General features: G+C 39.3%; 1 protein-coding gene and 1 long non-coding RNA gene across 2 annotated transcripts in view; both read right to left on the reverse strand.

Annotated features, from left to right (window-relative positions):
* The window catches only part of LOC147829436 (uncharacterized), a 140,135-nt gene that overhangs the window by 71,463 nt on the left and 52,052 nt on the right, over positions 1–16,620 (reverse strand). Inside the window, exon 3 of the long non-coding RNA XR_015449240.1 lies at positions 2,000–2,099. This is a non-coding gene — a long non-coding RNA (uncharacterized LOC147829436). The remainder of the gene's footprint in view (positions 1–1,999; positions 2,100–16,620) is intronic.
* LOC101717304 (poly(rC)-binding protein 1) lies at positions 12,188–15,311 on the reverse strand. Its single transcript, XM_004870052.4, has one exon. The coding sequence runs from the start codon at positions 15,156–15,158 to the stop codon at positions 14,091–14,093; it is 1,068 nt and encodes a 355-aa protein (XP_004870109.1). The 5' UTR covers positions 15,159–15,311; the 3' UTR covers positions 12,188–14,090.

Below are 16,620 nucleotides of genomic sequence, written 5' to 3' on the forward strand. Positions count from 1 at the left end.
CTCTGTAGGATTTGGTGAAGTGGGTTTGGCCATATTGGCTGTCTTTACCTCAGCACCAGTGTGCATATATTTCTGCACTTAGCATCTAACAATCTCACCATCCTCTGGAATCTGTACCTTTATGCCATCTTTAGCTGGCTTGTGAGGCATAAAGATTCTAAAATCACATCTTCCTAGAAAAGGTACTAGCATTTCATCTACAGTTAGGTGAAATCCAGAAGAATAACATAACTTTGACCTGCTAATACATTCATCAAATAAGTCACAGACAGTAGCTAACTTATTTGTCTTGACTCTCTCTTTTCTAGTTTCAATATTATCAAATCTAAAGAAATATACTAAAAATGAATGACTCATAGTAGCATGAAAAATGGGTCTTGCTGTTTCTTCTGTAGCCCACATTAGACAGACATCTTTGTGACCAGACTTAAAAACAGTAAATACTCTCTATAAAAACTTAAGTTAGTGCTTTGACACAGGAAAACAAGTGATGTTGTATTTACTACTGATGGGTCATCAGGACCAGATATACTGTGTTCCTCCCCGTAGAAGCACAGACACTGAGCATGAATCTCAAGTGCAGTACTCCTCATGGAGGGAGGACTATAGAGATGCCGAGCAAGCAATGTTGACAGATTAAGAAAACAGCACTTTTAAAAATGTTTGGGGTCCTCAGGACCCATCTGTAGTACCTGTAGGTTAAAATGATTTTCTAGGCGAATATCACAAAATCTTCATGGAATGGAATATTTTATCCTACATTTCTCAATGCAAAAATCAAGAAGACAAATTAAATATCTGATTTTATGACAATGGCATAAACCTGATGTCAAAATAGAAAAAGAATACTAGAAATAGAAATCTGTCCATTAGTCTTGTAGATGAATATCGATGGAAATTCTGAAACTATTCAAAGAAAATAAATTTATGTAAAAAATGAAGAATGTCTCAAAAACAGAAAAATACTCTTTAATATATTTTAATATAGTACAATATTAAAAGTCAAAATGTGTACCATTTTCAATCTGATAAAATTTGACACTTAAAAGAGAGTAGTGCTTGAGAAAATTAATAATAGTAGGAAACAGACTAAACTTGTTGTAGCCAATAAAAATTTATGGCAGATTTTGCAAGCATTTTGATTAAAGTAAAAAACTGAACAGTTGCCTTTTACAACTGCTACTCAACATTGTATTCAGTAGTAAGAGCTTGTTAGAAAGCTGAGACCAAACAAATCACATCTAATCATAGCACAACATTCATATGCCCACATGAAGACCAGTGATGGATTGCACTTTGAAGGTGACCTCATGTGATGACCATGGAGCTGAACTGTTCACCTAATGTCTTATAGCCATCATAAAAACTGTAGTGTTTTTGTGGAGATAGTGATATGAACAAGCCTACTGCACTGCCAGTTGTATAAAAGTGTGCCAGTTATGCACTAAATGGGCATCTTACTGGATCGTGTACTGATATGCCTTGTAATGGCAGGAGCAGCCTTATAGACTACTGGTTTACTGTATCACACTCTGTGATAGTCACACAATGATGAAATTACCTAGTGCCACATTTCTCAGAACATATTCCCAGTGCTAAGTGACACATGACTATATTTGTAAGAATAAATTTAATACAATAGTGGTTCCTAAGTTTTTTGGTAGCAGGGACCAATTTTATGGAATGAAGTTTTTACATGGATGGAGGATGTAGTGGTTTGGGGATGGTTAAAGGGCATTACAGTTATTGTATACTCTATTTCTATTATTACAATGTTCAAGAGCATCACCACTTCAGCTCCACCTCACATCACCAGGCATTAGATTCCCAAAAGGAGCTTGCAACCTTGATCTCTTACGTTCTCATTTATGTAGGGTTCGAGCTCCTATAAAAATCTTGTGCCATCACTGATCTGACAAGAGGGGGAGTGAAGGGGTATGTAAATGCTGAGAAGAAACTTTAAATACACATGAAACTTCACTTGCTGCCTGCTACTTACCTCCTGCTGTTTGGCCGGGTTCCTTATAGGTCATGGACGTGTACCAGCTCACCAGTTGGAGACTTGTAATACACTAGGCAGAAGACTTACACAGGGAAATCTGGAAAATATTAATGAAAAATCTAGAAGAAAACTTTAATAAGTAAGATAGCAAACCATTTATTCCCAATTTAATTTCTAAATTCAAAGACCAACATACTCTTAGCTAATTTGTCTGCAATTAACTATCTGATTTTAAAGGTTTTATGATATCACAAATGTGCAAAATACCCTATTTGTTTTAAAAAATAGGACTTGTATTTAGACATAAGTACATTACAAATTTGTTGTGGCATTCATTGTTAATTGCCTACTCAATATGCATTCTCCCCTCTTAATTAGTAGCATACTCTTGAAATTATTTGAAGCAGTAACATGTATAGTTTTGACCAATCACATATAAGCAGTTTGCTATGTGAGACTTCTAAGAAAGGTATGGTTTTTCTGATTAAAAGGCAATATTTAGGTTAATTATAGCTTTGCTCCTTCACTCCCTGCCTACTCTTGCTTATGACAGGATGTTTAGGGGTTCATTTGTCTTCTACAACCATGAGGCAAAGCTACAGGCATGCAAGTGGTCAAGTCAGAAGCAATGGTTCTGGGTCACAGTTGCCATTTTGGACTTGATGTCTGACCTGGCTTTCCTAGTTCTGCAAGTTTGGTTACATGAACTGGTATTAGGGTTATGTTACATGCAGCCAATCACAATCCTAGTTATATTACCTTTCTTCCTTCCTTCCTTTCTTTCTCTCTCTCTCTCTCTCTCTCTCTCTCTCTCTCTCTCTCTCTCTCTCTCTTTCTTTCTTTCTTTCTTTCTTTCTTTCTTTTTTTCCCCATTAAATTTATTGGTACATTTTAGGTATAAAATACAGTTACATTCATCATTGGGATCTTGTACCATTACATAAGTCTTTTGGTTCTTATTTTTTTTCCCCTTCCCTTGTCCTCCCTTCACCCCTTCCACCCTTCCCTATTTGCAAAGACCTTGTTTCCATTTTTTTTCTCTTGTCATATTTTTTCCTTTCCTTTTTTTCCCTTCCCCTACCCCTCCCAATTCCCCTGCTCTTTTAGACCTTTACTTCCTGTTACACAATATCAGTTATACATTTTTTAAATTATAATATTAAGATCTAGGAGACATTACCACAGATTTTACAGAATTTAAAAGGATATAGAAAGCATATTACAAAAATCTTTTTTGAAATAAATTTGACAACTTCTAAGAAGTACCTTGGAAGACAAATTAATGAAACTAACTCTGGAGGAAATATAAAATTGGAATAGCACCTATTAAAGAAAGTATATTCCTAGCTTGAAAACCTACCTATATGACAACAGCAGGCTCATAAACATTTTAACTGATAAATTATATCAAACAATTAAAGCAGAAAAAAGAAGGAACACTTCTCCCCTCATTTTAGGAACTCAACATTGTGCTAATCCTAAAACTGGATAAAGATAATAGAAGAAAAAAGTATGAACATAGATAGAAATTTGTTTAACAAAACAAACTATTAGAAGTCAGATCTGGCAGGATGTAGAAAGTGGTTTTGTTATAGGGATGGCAGTGTTGGTTTAGTATTGGAACATCCACCCCCTAAAGTCATCATTTTAACAGAGGAAAGGAAAAAGCCATATGATCCTGTCACTAGTTGGAGAAAAAGTATTGGACTAAATTCTACAGCTGTTCATGGTAAAAGCTATCAGGAGCCTAGAAGTAGAACAGAACCTTCTCAACAGATTAAAGACATATACTCCATACTTCCAGTGAGAACGCCTTATATGAATGGAGAAGATACAATGCTTTTTCCTTAAGGTGGGGAACAAGGGCAGATATGCTTATTCTTTATCTGTCCATTAAACTTTGAAACCTAGGCCCCACCAAAATAGTCTGGCAATAAAATGATTAGGATAGGATTGACACAGCAGATGCATAATCTTTATTTGTAGATGAAATGATCATCTACAGAGAAAATACTAAGAAATCTCTAGGAGCCCCTAGAACTTGTACTTGAATTTAGCAGGATTAGAAAACACAAGGTATACATAAAAATTCAGGTCTGTGTACACTTGCTATAAATGAAGAATTGGATATTGAAATTTAAAAGTTATGTAGGAGTACAAAGGACCTAGAAAAGTTAAAAACAAAACAAAAAGAAAAACAGTGTTGGAAGACTTTTAGTACCTAATTTTAAGACTTCTTCTAAAGCTACAGTAATCAAGGCAGTGTTGGTGTAAGGAAAGACATATAGATCATTTGAATAAAACAGAGAATCTAGAAATAGAACCACACATATATGGTCCACTGAGTTTTGAAAGATTATTTAACATTAGCATTTTATAGAATATAAACTCCATTCAAGAGCCGAGGAAGAGATAGTGTTTGCAGCAAATGGCACTAGAACACCTGGTATCCGTATATAAAAAATTAACCTCAACCCTTTATTTCCATAGATGAAAATAACTTGAAGGGATCTATGAACCTAAATAAGAAAGCCTAAAAGTATAAAACTTTAAGAAGAAATTATAAGGGAAAATATTTATGAATTCAGGGTAGGCAAGAACTACCTAAGATACAAAAAAAATGATGTATAAAAGAAAAAAATTGATAAATGGGATTCCATCAAAATTTAGATCTTTAAATGACATCATTAAAATGAAAAGTAGTCCTTAAACAGACCATATTTCTAATGCATATAACCTATGACCAGAATATAGAAAGAACTCTTACAGCTCATTAATAGACAACCCAATTAAATTGTAGACATAAGAAGATGATAAATAGCCAGTATAGCACAAGGAATGGTGTGCAACTCTAGAATCAGAAAAATACTAATCAGTACAATAATAAGATTGAATTATACACTCATTAGGGAGATGAAGTTAAAAGTTTTAAAAGCCTTGTCATGACCTTTTCTTTTTGTTGGATTCTCCCCCTTTGCATTTAATTTGTCACACCCAATGAGTTCATTCTGCTGGGTTTCCTGGGGTTGTGATCCTCATTGTCTTTTCCTAGGGTATTTTCTAAAATTTTTTGGAGTGCTGGTTTGGTATTCATGAAGTTCCGGAGGTGCTCTTTATCATGAAAGTATCTTATTTCTCCATCAGTTTTGAAAGATAGTTTTGCAGGGTACATCAGTCTGGGTTGGAGGCTGTTTTCCTTTGGGGCTTGAAATACATCACTCCAAGCTCTTCTTGCCTTGAGGGTTTGCATTGAGAAGTCTGCTGTGATTCTGATGGGCTTTCCTTTGTATGTGATTTGTTTCTTTTCTCTCACTGCTTGTAGAATTTTGTTCCTCTGTTGGATTTTTGGAATCCTAACTATTATATGCCTATGTGTAGATTTTTTTTATTAAGGCTAGCTGGAGTCCTATATGCCTCACTTATCTGTATGTCAAGTTCTTTTCCCCTTCTTGGGAAGTTTTCTGCCATCACTTCAGTGAACAGTTTTTTTATGTCATCTGCACTCTCTCCTGTTTCTTCATTGAGTCCAATCAGTCTTATGTTATTCTTCTTTGCATCGTCTAGCAGCTGCCAGATTGATTTCTCGTGTTCCCTTACAAGTTTAAAGCAATTTTTCTTTTCCTCCTCACTAATTGCAATCTTATCTTCTATATGTGAAATTCTATCCTCACATTGGTTCATTCTGCTGCGCAGACTTTCCATGGAGTTTTTAATCTCTTGGAAATATGTTTGTATCTGTTTTATGGATTCCATTTGTTTCCTATGTTGGGATTCCATCATGTTTCTCAGATCCTCTATTTTTTTTATCTGTGTCCTCTCTAGATTTATTAATCATGTCTTGCACCATGAGCAAAATCTTTGCTGTTATCTGAGTAATTATTTCTGATTTCATGTTTCCCAGATCCTCTTTTGTTGCCAGTTCAGAGAGTCCAGGTGGTTGAGTATCAGATTTTTCCATCTTGTTTCCCTTTGGGGTTGCTGTAGGTGATCTGGAAGTCTGTTTTTGAGGCTTGTTTATGTGTTTTCTCATTTCCACGGGGGGCGGTGCTTCTGGGGCCCACACAGCTCACCTTCTCTACCCTAGGAGCTTGGGATGGCAGTGGGGGAACTTCCTTCCAGGTGCTGGGACCAGCTGAGCTTCTCTGCCCTAGGAGCCTGGGATGGAGGCAGGGGAGCTTCCTTGGTATATTACTTCTTTTATGAAAACAGAATAATATCAACAAAGGAACAAATAGATCAATTTGTGATCTAGTGAACAGAGTACAAAATCTTAAATTAGACCCATGTAAGTATGGGGATTTTGCATAACACAATTATAGCTCTCCATTAAACCAATGAGGCAAGACTGGATTCGTAAGTGAATTATAATTTGCTACTGATTTGAGAAAAACATTTTGGTATTTACTTCATACAAGTGGAAAAATCATTTCAGCAGGATAAATTTTCAGTAATAAACTTGAAGTCAGATGCTTGTAGATCTCCACCCAAAATGGTGTAGTATTTTTGCTCCCAACCTATAGCTATGACACATAGAGGAAAAAAGACAGAAAAAGCAAAAAGTGAAAAAATAAACAGAAAAAGAGCTTCTTGGACCATAGTGCAATGAATTCACAAGCATGGGCTGGAAGCAAAAACTCAGTGCCTGGGGGCTCCAGGGGAGTAGTAGGTAAAGCCTCCTGTGGGTAGGGAAGGGCATGGAGCCAGCTACTCCTCAGGACAGAAGCCATGAGAAGTGCTCACTTTCTATCCTGGTGGCTCCAGCTGGGCCACACTGTACTGCTGCTTGCTCTGAGGATCAGTAGCATCCAGTCCAGGATCTGAGTGAATCTTATGGTCACCCCAAGTTGTCAGGGGAGACAGAAAATATACTACACCATGGATGGAGGAGTGAAGGGACCCCCTAGGGCCCAGAGCATGAACACACATGTGGCCTTTGACTCGTTCCTGAAACAGCTGTTGGCATGGAGAATGTGTGTGTATAGGTGTAATGTGTTTTTATGTGTTATATATGCTTTGTATGTACTGTGTATGTGATGTGTGGTTTGTATGCATGTTTGGTGTGCATGGGGTGTGTGTATGTTATAGGCATTACGTAGGATGTGGTGTGGTATATATGATGTGTGTGATGAGTGTGAGGACACTGCACACTTACCTTTGACCTCTTGGTCCTTCAGTTGGCCGTCTGTGCTGTGACTTTCCCAGTGGCTCCTCCAGAACATCTTTCTTCTCCATTTCCCTGGTTGACATTCTGGATCTATTTCCTTGAAGCCTTGACTCTTTTTGACTCTTGTTGACCCCAGTTTCTCCTCCAACTCCAAAGGTCAGCTAAGAAGGAAGGAGGGACTGGCAGAGGGCTCAGCCAAGCCCCTTCCCCTAACAGAGGCTCTAGGTAAAATTCACAACTCTGACCACTGCCTCATCAGGAGACCTTTCTCAGATCACCTCCAGAACCCGCTGGGCTTCCCAACAAGATTGGCCTTGAAAGTGTGCCCCAGCCTGAGGCCCCAGGCTTTTCCCCTTCAGTACTCCACACTTCTTGTCTAGTAGTTTGCCCAGGTCACACCTTAAGTCCTCTACTCAGCTTATGGCTCCCTCAGCTTATGCACCAGGTCAGCAGATCTTGGCTCTAACTCTCTGTGTTGTCTCTCTCAAGTTGCGGTGGCAGGTTACCTTGCACCCTCATTTTGCCAATGGATCCCAGAGAAGTCATGGATTTGCAGCTTCTGAACTTTCCATTCTTTTTTTTTTTGTACTAAATTCTTTTATTGGTACATTGTAGGTATACAACACTATTACATTTCTCATTGGGAATTGTACCTTCATATAATGCATCTTGGTTCTTATTTTTTCCCCATTCCCAGCCCTCCCTTCATGCCCTCCACCCTTCCCTATTTACAAAGACTTTATTTCCATTTTTTCCATTTCTCATCATTTTTTCCTTTCCCTTCTTTCCTTTTCCCTGTGTCTCCCACTACCCCTACCCCTTTGGACCTTTTCTTCCTATTTTACATTATCCATTATTCATTCTAATCATTGGTACATTTTAGGTATACAATATAATGACATTCATCATTGGAAATTTGCACCTTTACATAGTCTCTCTTGGTTCTTATTTTTCACCCTTGCCCAGCCCTCCCCTCAACCCCTCCAGTCCCCCCTATTTACAAAGATTTTGTTCCTATTTTTCCATTTTCTCCTATTAATCCCATTCCCTTCTATCCTTTCCTCTACCCCTCCCACTTCCTTCCCCTTTGCCCCTTTTCTTCCTATTTCACACTACCTATTATACATTTAGTCCTTATTTACACTTTCAGTTTCTCACACCAGAGAAACTATTTGGTATTTACACATGTGTGTCCTATTTATTTCACTTAAGAGTATTGCTTCAATGTGCATCCACTTAGCTCTAAATGTCTCTAATTTCTCATTTTTTATGGCTGAGTAGTACTCCATTTTATAAAAAAACCACATTTTCTTTATCCAGTCTCCAGTTGATGGGCATTTGGGCTGTTTCCAAGTTTTAGCTATTACAAACTGTGCTGCTCTGAACATGGGTGCACATATATCACTGTGGTATGATTCTTTTAATTCTTTGGGGAAGATCCCCAGCAGTGGAAGAGCGGGGTCAAATGGGACTTCCAGTCCTAGTTCTTTGAGGTTTCTCCATACTGATTTCCACAGTGGTTGCACCAGTCTATACTCCCACCAGCAGTGGAGCAGGGTTCCTCTTTCCCCGCAGCCCTGCCAGCATTTGTTATTGGTTGATTTCATGACAGCAGCCATTCTTTCTGGAGTGAAGTGGAATCTCAGCCTTGTTTTCATTTGCATCTCTCGAATGACCAGTGATGTTGAACATTTTTTCATGTATTTATTTGCTATTGCTACTTCTTTGTGTGAGAAATGTCTGTTCATTTCAGATGCCCATTTTTGGATTGGGTCTTTAAATTTGGGAGGTCTGATCTTTTTAAGTTCTTTATAGATTCGAGATAGTAGACCTTTGTCTGAGGAAGAGCAGGTGAAGATTTTTTCCCACATTGTGGGTTGTCTCTTCACAGTGCTGGTGGTTTCTCTTGCTGTGCAGAAGCCTTTTAATAAGAAGAGATCCCATTTGTTGATTGTTTGTGCTATGAACTTTCCCTTCTTGATGGGAGGGGGGTGTTCACTTCCAACCTTGTTACCTTTCAGAAAATATTTACATGAATTATTATTTCTTTAACTTTTCATTATAGAAATCTGAAATTATTTCTAAGGTAGAAAATAGTATAATGAACCCTCAGTTTTCTCATTAAGCAATGTCTTCCCCCTCCTGAGATCTCCCCAAAGCCTGCCAGCTTGGTCCACTCACTCCCTGGCTAAAGCTGAGACTGCAAGTATGCATTAAGTCTGGTGGTGGCACTACCTTGATGCCAACATAATCACAGATATCTATGGCTGAGAAATAAAACTCGGCTTTTGCCATGATTCATAACACAAGGCCTGCTCAAGATTATTTTAAAATAAACCTGCACATTTTAAAGGTTCATCTTATAAGTATTTTGCCATGAATCTTTACATGATAAGACAAAATAGGATAGCCACAACACGATTGCCATATATGAAATTCATAGTCAATGTTCAGGTAACTACCTGTTTTGAAATACAGGACTGCTGTTTTCAACTATAGTGATCCTGCTCTGCTATAGACATTTGGAGTTATTTCTTCTATCCAAATGACTTATGTATCTTTTCATGTAAGGGTTCTCCCCGTGTCCCCTTTGTACTTCCTTCTATTAAAAAAACTGAGTTATTGGGCTGGGGATTTAGCTCAGCGTTTCGTTGCCTGCTGCGCAAGCGCAAGGACCTGAGTTCAATCCCTGGTACCAAAAAAAAAAACCAAAACTGAGTTATTTGTCTTATACAATTCCTCACAGTTACAATTTTCCTTTGACCCCTGTATTTCCTATGAATTAGTAGTTGGGTCACAAGATCAGGTTGAGTTTCTACTGCTGTTCCTTTTTCACCCAGATTACTTCATAACTGCTGCCATGAACTTCATTAAGGTACAGAATGTTTGGTTGTCTCTCTTTTTATAATGTTTGCAGCCCTAGGGCTTGATGCTTTGATTCATAACTGTTAGAGATTGCAAAACATCATTTTCTAAGTTTGTTAGCTGGAATTCTGTAAAGCAAAATTTCCCTCATTTGCAGATGTGGTTGAGCTTCTGGTTGCAGGTATGAAGCTGCCCTTCACACTGTGGTGAGTCATGCGGGCTCTGATGTGTGACTGGCATGGTGGCCACCAAGGCCTGCACTCCTGTGGGTACCACTGCTCTTTACAGACAGGAAGAGTCAGAGGCGATCACTGCCAGTGCCGCCCTCCATAGTCACCATGTGTCAGGATTTAACATTTTTTTTGTGAAAAAGAAAGCAAAAAACGACAAGCAGCAAAGAGGAAAATCTTTGCTAGCTGCTCTTCTGACAGGGCATTAGTATCTAAGAATATATAAAGAACTCAGAAAAATTAACCCCCATAAAATAATGAATCCAATAAAAAATGGGCAAATGAACTGAAAAGATACTTCTCAAAAGAAGACATTCAAATGGCCAACAAGTATATGAAAAAGTGATCAATATCCTTAGCTATCAGAGAAATGCAAATTATGACTACATTGAGATCCCATCTCATCCCTGTCAGAATGGCTATTGTCAATAATAAAAAAGGGAAAAAAGATGCAGGGAAAAAGGAACCTCCCTACACTTGTTGTGGGAATGTAAACTAGTACAACCACTGTGGAAATCAGTATGGAGATTCCTCAAAAAACTAAAACCAGAAATCCCATTTGACCTGACTACTCTGGACATATTGCCAAAAAGATTAAAGACACCACACTATAGTGATACATTCATACTCATGTTTATCACAATGGCTTAGCTGGAGAAATAGCCTAGATGCCCATCAACAGATAAATGAATAAAAGAAATGTGGTATATATACAAAATAGAATATTAATTAGTCATAGGAAGACTGAAATCTATAGGAATAGGGAAAGGGGACAGTTCTAGAACTCCTGCAGTGAGTCCTAGTCTCCTGTGAGCTATAACAGCACAAGGCAAATTAATGAATTAAGACAGAAAATGACACTTAAGAGAAGAAGCTGAGCTTCTTTGATCAGCTGAGCTGATCTATGGTGCTCTGGGCAGCAAAGACAAAAGACCCTGAGCTTGCCACACCTTTATTTGGCACATCAGGAGTAACAGATAACCCATAGGGCAGTGGGAATAATCCTAGAACAATGAATAACTTATGTAGATGAATATTTTGTTCCTACCCAGGATGTCTTCAGCTGGTGTAATTCTGCCCTAGAGCATCACAACATCACTGGGCCATTGAGGTTTTACCTGTGACTGGAGGTGAAAATGGAGTTATGTCTCAATATATAATAGCTGATCTGTAGACAGAAAAACTAGGCCTATTCATAATTTAATTGTGAAATGATTTTTCCCTAAAATTATATGAATTGCTTCTGCCAGAAATCATGTTATTTTCAGGAAATGGATGAAACTAGAACTACCAGGTTAAGTGACGTTAGATTCAGAAGGGTAAATATTACATGTTTTCTCTTATATGAGAAACCTAAAAAGCATATAAATAAACAAACAAAATGAAAGCAATGTGATAGGAAACCAGGAGGAAGACTTCTGGAGATGAGGAAGGGCAGGGTTGGGAGAAAGTGGGGGTAATGGAATTGAAATTGATGAAGATAAATGCTGACATTAATGTTAGATGCTTGTACCAACTTTCAGAGCAAACCTCAGCTATATGGAATGTTCCCATGCAGTAAAAAAAGTGTATTTAAAATGTGAGAAGTGAATATGTGGGTATTTGTTACAGCATTCCCTAGACTTTTCTAAATTTAAAAGTATTTTACAATAAAATTTGACTAACATTTCCTTCAGAGAAATATGAATCAAAGCCACAATGACGTCTTTTCAGATGAAAATGGCTATTATAAAAAAACAGACAAAAATATATAAGAAATGATAGTACAGATGTGGAGAAAAAGAACTCATTCATTGTTCCTGGGGATCTAAATTAGCATTGTATGGAGGTTCCTCAAAAAAGGAAAAATAGTTCTACCATATAATATAGCTATCCTGCTGCTGAGTATATATCCAAAAGAAATGAAATCAACAACCCAGAGAGAGCTGCATTCTCATGTTTATTGTGACATTATTTTCAATATTAAGATCTAGAATCAGCTCAGGTGGAATCAGCACAACAACCATCAACAATCATCTGTTGTGCCATCAACAGATGAGCAGATAAAGACAGCATGGTCTATACACACGTGGAGTATTCTTCACCCAAGAAGGAGAGCCTGTCCCTAGTAGAAAAATGAATGGAACCAGAAGACAGTATGTTAAGTGAAAGAATCCAGACCAAAAAAGACAAGAACTGCATGTTTTCTGTCATATGAGGAAAATTAAAATGTTGACTTGAAGTAGAATAGTGATTTCTAGGGACTGAGGAGTGCGTAGGGTGGGGAGTGGGGTGGGGAGTGATTGGACAGCGTACACAGTGTGGCTGTATGGAAATACCACAGCGAGTCCCATAACACTAATAAGTGTTAATAAAAATGGTACAACTGAGTAACAGGACAAAAGATTCAAACTTATTGTAATCGAGTGGTGGTTATATGGGACTTGTGTTTTAAACTTTCTTAATTTTTTTTTTTGGTACCGGGAATCCTCAGGACCTTATGCTTTCGAGGCAGATGGCAGCATCACTGAGCTAAATCCCCAGCCCCTGAATCTTAAAGTAGTTTATGAAAAAATATTTTAAAGCATAAGAAAATAGGTTCATGACCTTAGGGAGGGGAAAACTATCTAAGTAATTTCTACAGCCTAATGTAAATAAATTAAAGATGAAAATAGAAGAAAGTGAAAGAAAAGCAACAGGATGGAAACATATGACTAGATTATCAGCCAGTTTCAGTAGTATTGAGAGGATTCAAAATTAAAGAAGTGTAAAATGTGAGATATAATCTCCCTTTCATTTATTTTCATTCCCTCTTATTTGATAATGGAATTATTTGAGGGGTAGAATTTTCCACTGAGTGCAGTTTTAGCCAAATACTGTGGGTTTTTATACGTTCATTAGAAAAATAAATGTCTTCTTAGATATTGTGAAATATTGATTTTGAGCTCTTCTTTGAGGCAAGATCTGTTTATTGTATGATAGCAGCTAAACATCATTGTATTTTTCTAGTTGTTAGGTTTTTAAAATTTCTCTTGAATGCATTGTGATCAGAAAATGTTGTCTGGGGCTGGGGATTTAGCTCAGTGGTTTCTCCGCCTGCTGTGCAAGCGCAAGGACGGAGTTCGATCCCCAGTACCAAGAAAAAAAATGTTGCCTGAACTATTTCTACTTCATAAAACATTTTTTGAATTTTGACTTGGGACTTTATATATAATCAGCAAATATTTCACAGGCAATTTCTTTTGTGCAGGCATAACATTCTGTAAAAGTCTATTAGATTTACCTTATTCAATGTGTCACTTCAAATGTCCCTATCATTTTATTTTGATAAATTTTCTGTGCATCAGAATTACCTTATGTGCAAATTAAAGTTCACATTTCTGGTGCTGCTCCATACTTGTTGGGGATGGGATTCTTAGAGATTCTGGTGCACATTTGCATTTTCAAAACTATTTTCTATAAATATATTTTTAAGATAGTAATTCCCAGTTTTTTCAAATATGAAGCATTTTTTAACCAATCCATTTTTAATTCTTAAATTCTTGACATTACAGAACTAAACTGAAATTTATTAACATTCCACTCTTACATTTTTTATCGGCAAACAAATAAAATCCATGAGCCAAAAAACTCAAAACAAACTAAAAACAGGGAAAAGCTTATAAAACTAAATATGGATCCCAGCGTTAACAGCTGAACAGAGAATGTGATTTTTAAATTCTTAGCGGATGATAAGGTGTAGAAACTGAACACTTACAAATTATTTAAAACCTGGAATCACTGACCAGAAATTACACGGTTGGATCATGGGAAAACAGTAGAAGAGGGTTATGAGTGAACCTACACTGTTCTAGCTGCACCCCATGCCCTTCTCAGAGGAAAGCCTGGCATTGATTAGATATTGGGCCAGACTAATGCTGGCAGCCGAGCCAGTAATAGTAATCTGCCTACCAGAAGAGCCTTCAACTGGGTTGGCAATTTTGATCTGGGCCCCGGACATCTGGCGGATCTCATTGATGTTGGCGCCTTGGCGCCCGATTATGCAGCCAATTAAGTTATTTGGAATGGTAAGTTCATGGGTGGTTTGAGTAGATGCATCCAAACTTGCCCAATAGCCTTTCACCTCTGGAGAGCTGGAGTCAATTCCGGCGAATCCGGTCCCGCCGTGCATCATGGCAAAGTGAGACTGTTGTCTTGCCACCTGGTTCAGCTTGGCCAGATCGAGCGGAGAAATGGTGTGTTGTCCTTGAATCGAGTAGGCATCTAGAGGTGGTCCCTCCAAGTCATGGGTGGCGTGGAGATAGCCCGCAGCGTCGCTGCAGCGATCTTGGCCGCCCGCGCAGATGACCGGAGAGCTGGCCGGCATGGGCTGGTACGGAATGGTCAGGACTCTCCCTTGCGGAGACTGGGAGAGCGTCTCCAGCATGACCAGGCAGATCTGCTTGACACACTCGGTGACAGACTGCGGCTCGCCAGCGATGGTGATGGCCCGCTCGGTCGAGTGGGGCAGCACATCCCCCGCCACCTGGACCTGGGCCCCCGTACTCTCGCGGATCTCTTTGATCTTACAGCCGCCTTTCCCGATCAGGGAGCCGCACTGGGTGGCCGGCACCACCAGCCGCAGGGTCACCGGGGGCCTGCTGGCCGCCGTGCTGTTGGTCATGGAGCTGTTGATATCTTCCTCCAGCTTGTCGATAATCATAGCGAAAGCCTTAAAGATGGCATTGGTGGGCCCGGTCAGAGCGATGATTCTCTCCGGGCAGTTTCCCTCCGAGATGTTGATCCGCGCGCCACTCTCCTCGCGGATTCTCTTAACCGACTCCCCTTTCTTCCCAATGATGCTTCCTACTTCCTTTCCGTGCATGAGAAGCCGAATGGTGAGAGTCACATTTAGTCCTTCAGTCACACCGGCATCCATGGCGAGCGGCGGGCGGCGGGCGGCGGGCGGCGGGCGGCCTTTCGGGGGAGTTGGGCTCCTTACGAGCTCAAGTCTTTGGTGGCTGGCGGGGGAGGGGAGGTGTAGGCCCGAAACTGCCGGCGCGAGGCGAGCGAGAGCGCGGGCGAGAAAGGGCGCAGGCAGGAGGCCGCCGCGTCGTCGCGGGGGCGGGCGGCGCCGGCGGAGGGGGCGGGCCGAGAGCGGCGGGCGGGCGGGCCGAGAGCGGCGGGCGGGCGAGGGCGTGGCGGTGGCGACTCCGGCGGCTGCCTCCTCGGCGGTCTCTAGTTTCTATTTGATCTCTTCATCTTTTTCTACTTGATCTGTCAGTAGCTGACAAGTGAGTTAACATGTCTTACTGCTGGTGTCTTTCCATGACTTCTGAGTTTTGTTCATCATTTGCTTTATGAATTTCACTAATAGACTGTTTGGGACATGGAGACCATGAAGCCTCTCATGGTATAGAGTTCCTTTCATCATGATAAAGAGACCCTGTTCATTTAACGCCATTTGCCTCAAACTCTTTCCTGATATTATTGTTGCTGCCTCAGGTTTGCCTCATAGCATTTACCTAATTGTGTTTGCCTGTCTTTTATAATTTAGAATGTTCTATTCCACTTTGTTTTTGTCATTTGTTTCTACATGCAGCTTTTAGATGAATTTTGGCTCAATCTGAAATGTTTTTCCCTTTTAATAAACCATTTTATTCCTTATTTGATATTATAGATATATTTGCCTTTAACTCTTCATCCTATAATTCTTTTTTTTTTCTGTCATACTTCTTTTTAAAAAATCTTTGCTATATAGTTTCTCTTTTTCATTCTCAATATTTTTCTTCTGATAAATGGAAGATTCATAGTCCATTTCTCATCTTTCAGGATTAGCCTTACAACTTTAAATGGTGGGTTCAACTTTATCTACCTCAAATTTGGGGAGCGTGCTGCTGCCCACATTGCCAAGAGTCACAGGCTTGGTGGCTAAGGGTCAAGACTAAACCAAGGCTTAGGCCCAGGCCACGCTACAGCTCTAGCTTCAGTCCTGGATCAGGCTCCTAAAGGTGCTCAGGCTCCCTCAGAGAAACTATGGTAAAGGCCTTTGTCTGCCAGTGTAAGGATAGAAGGACTCTTGAGCTGTCATCTGCATGGGACTGGCATCCTCCTGTGCTGTTTGTACAAATAAACCAGAGGCAGGAGAAAAAAAATTACATTTTTTGGTAATTTTCCAAGATGCAATATATTGTTATTTACTGCACTATAGTCATTACCTTGTGCCATAAATCTCAAACTTACTCCTTGTGACTGAAATTTTGTGCTCTGACCAATATCTACCCAGCCCCTTGACCTCCTAACTTTTGGTAACTACCATTTCACTCTCTGTTTCTGTGAGTTTAATCTTTTAATACTCTGCATATAAGTGAGATGATGTAGTGTTTGTCTATCTGTGCCTG

This window comes from Heterocephalus glaber, unplaced genomic scaffold (genome assembly GCF_053883595.1).
Source record: "Heterocephalus glaber isolate CG9 unplaced genomic scaffold, H.glaber_assembly_v1.0 deba00000621, whole genome shotgun sequence".
Lineage (NCBI taxonomy): Eukaryota > Metazoa > Chordata > Mammalia > Rodentia > Bathyergidae > Heterocephalus > Heterocephalus glaber.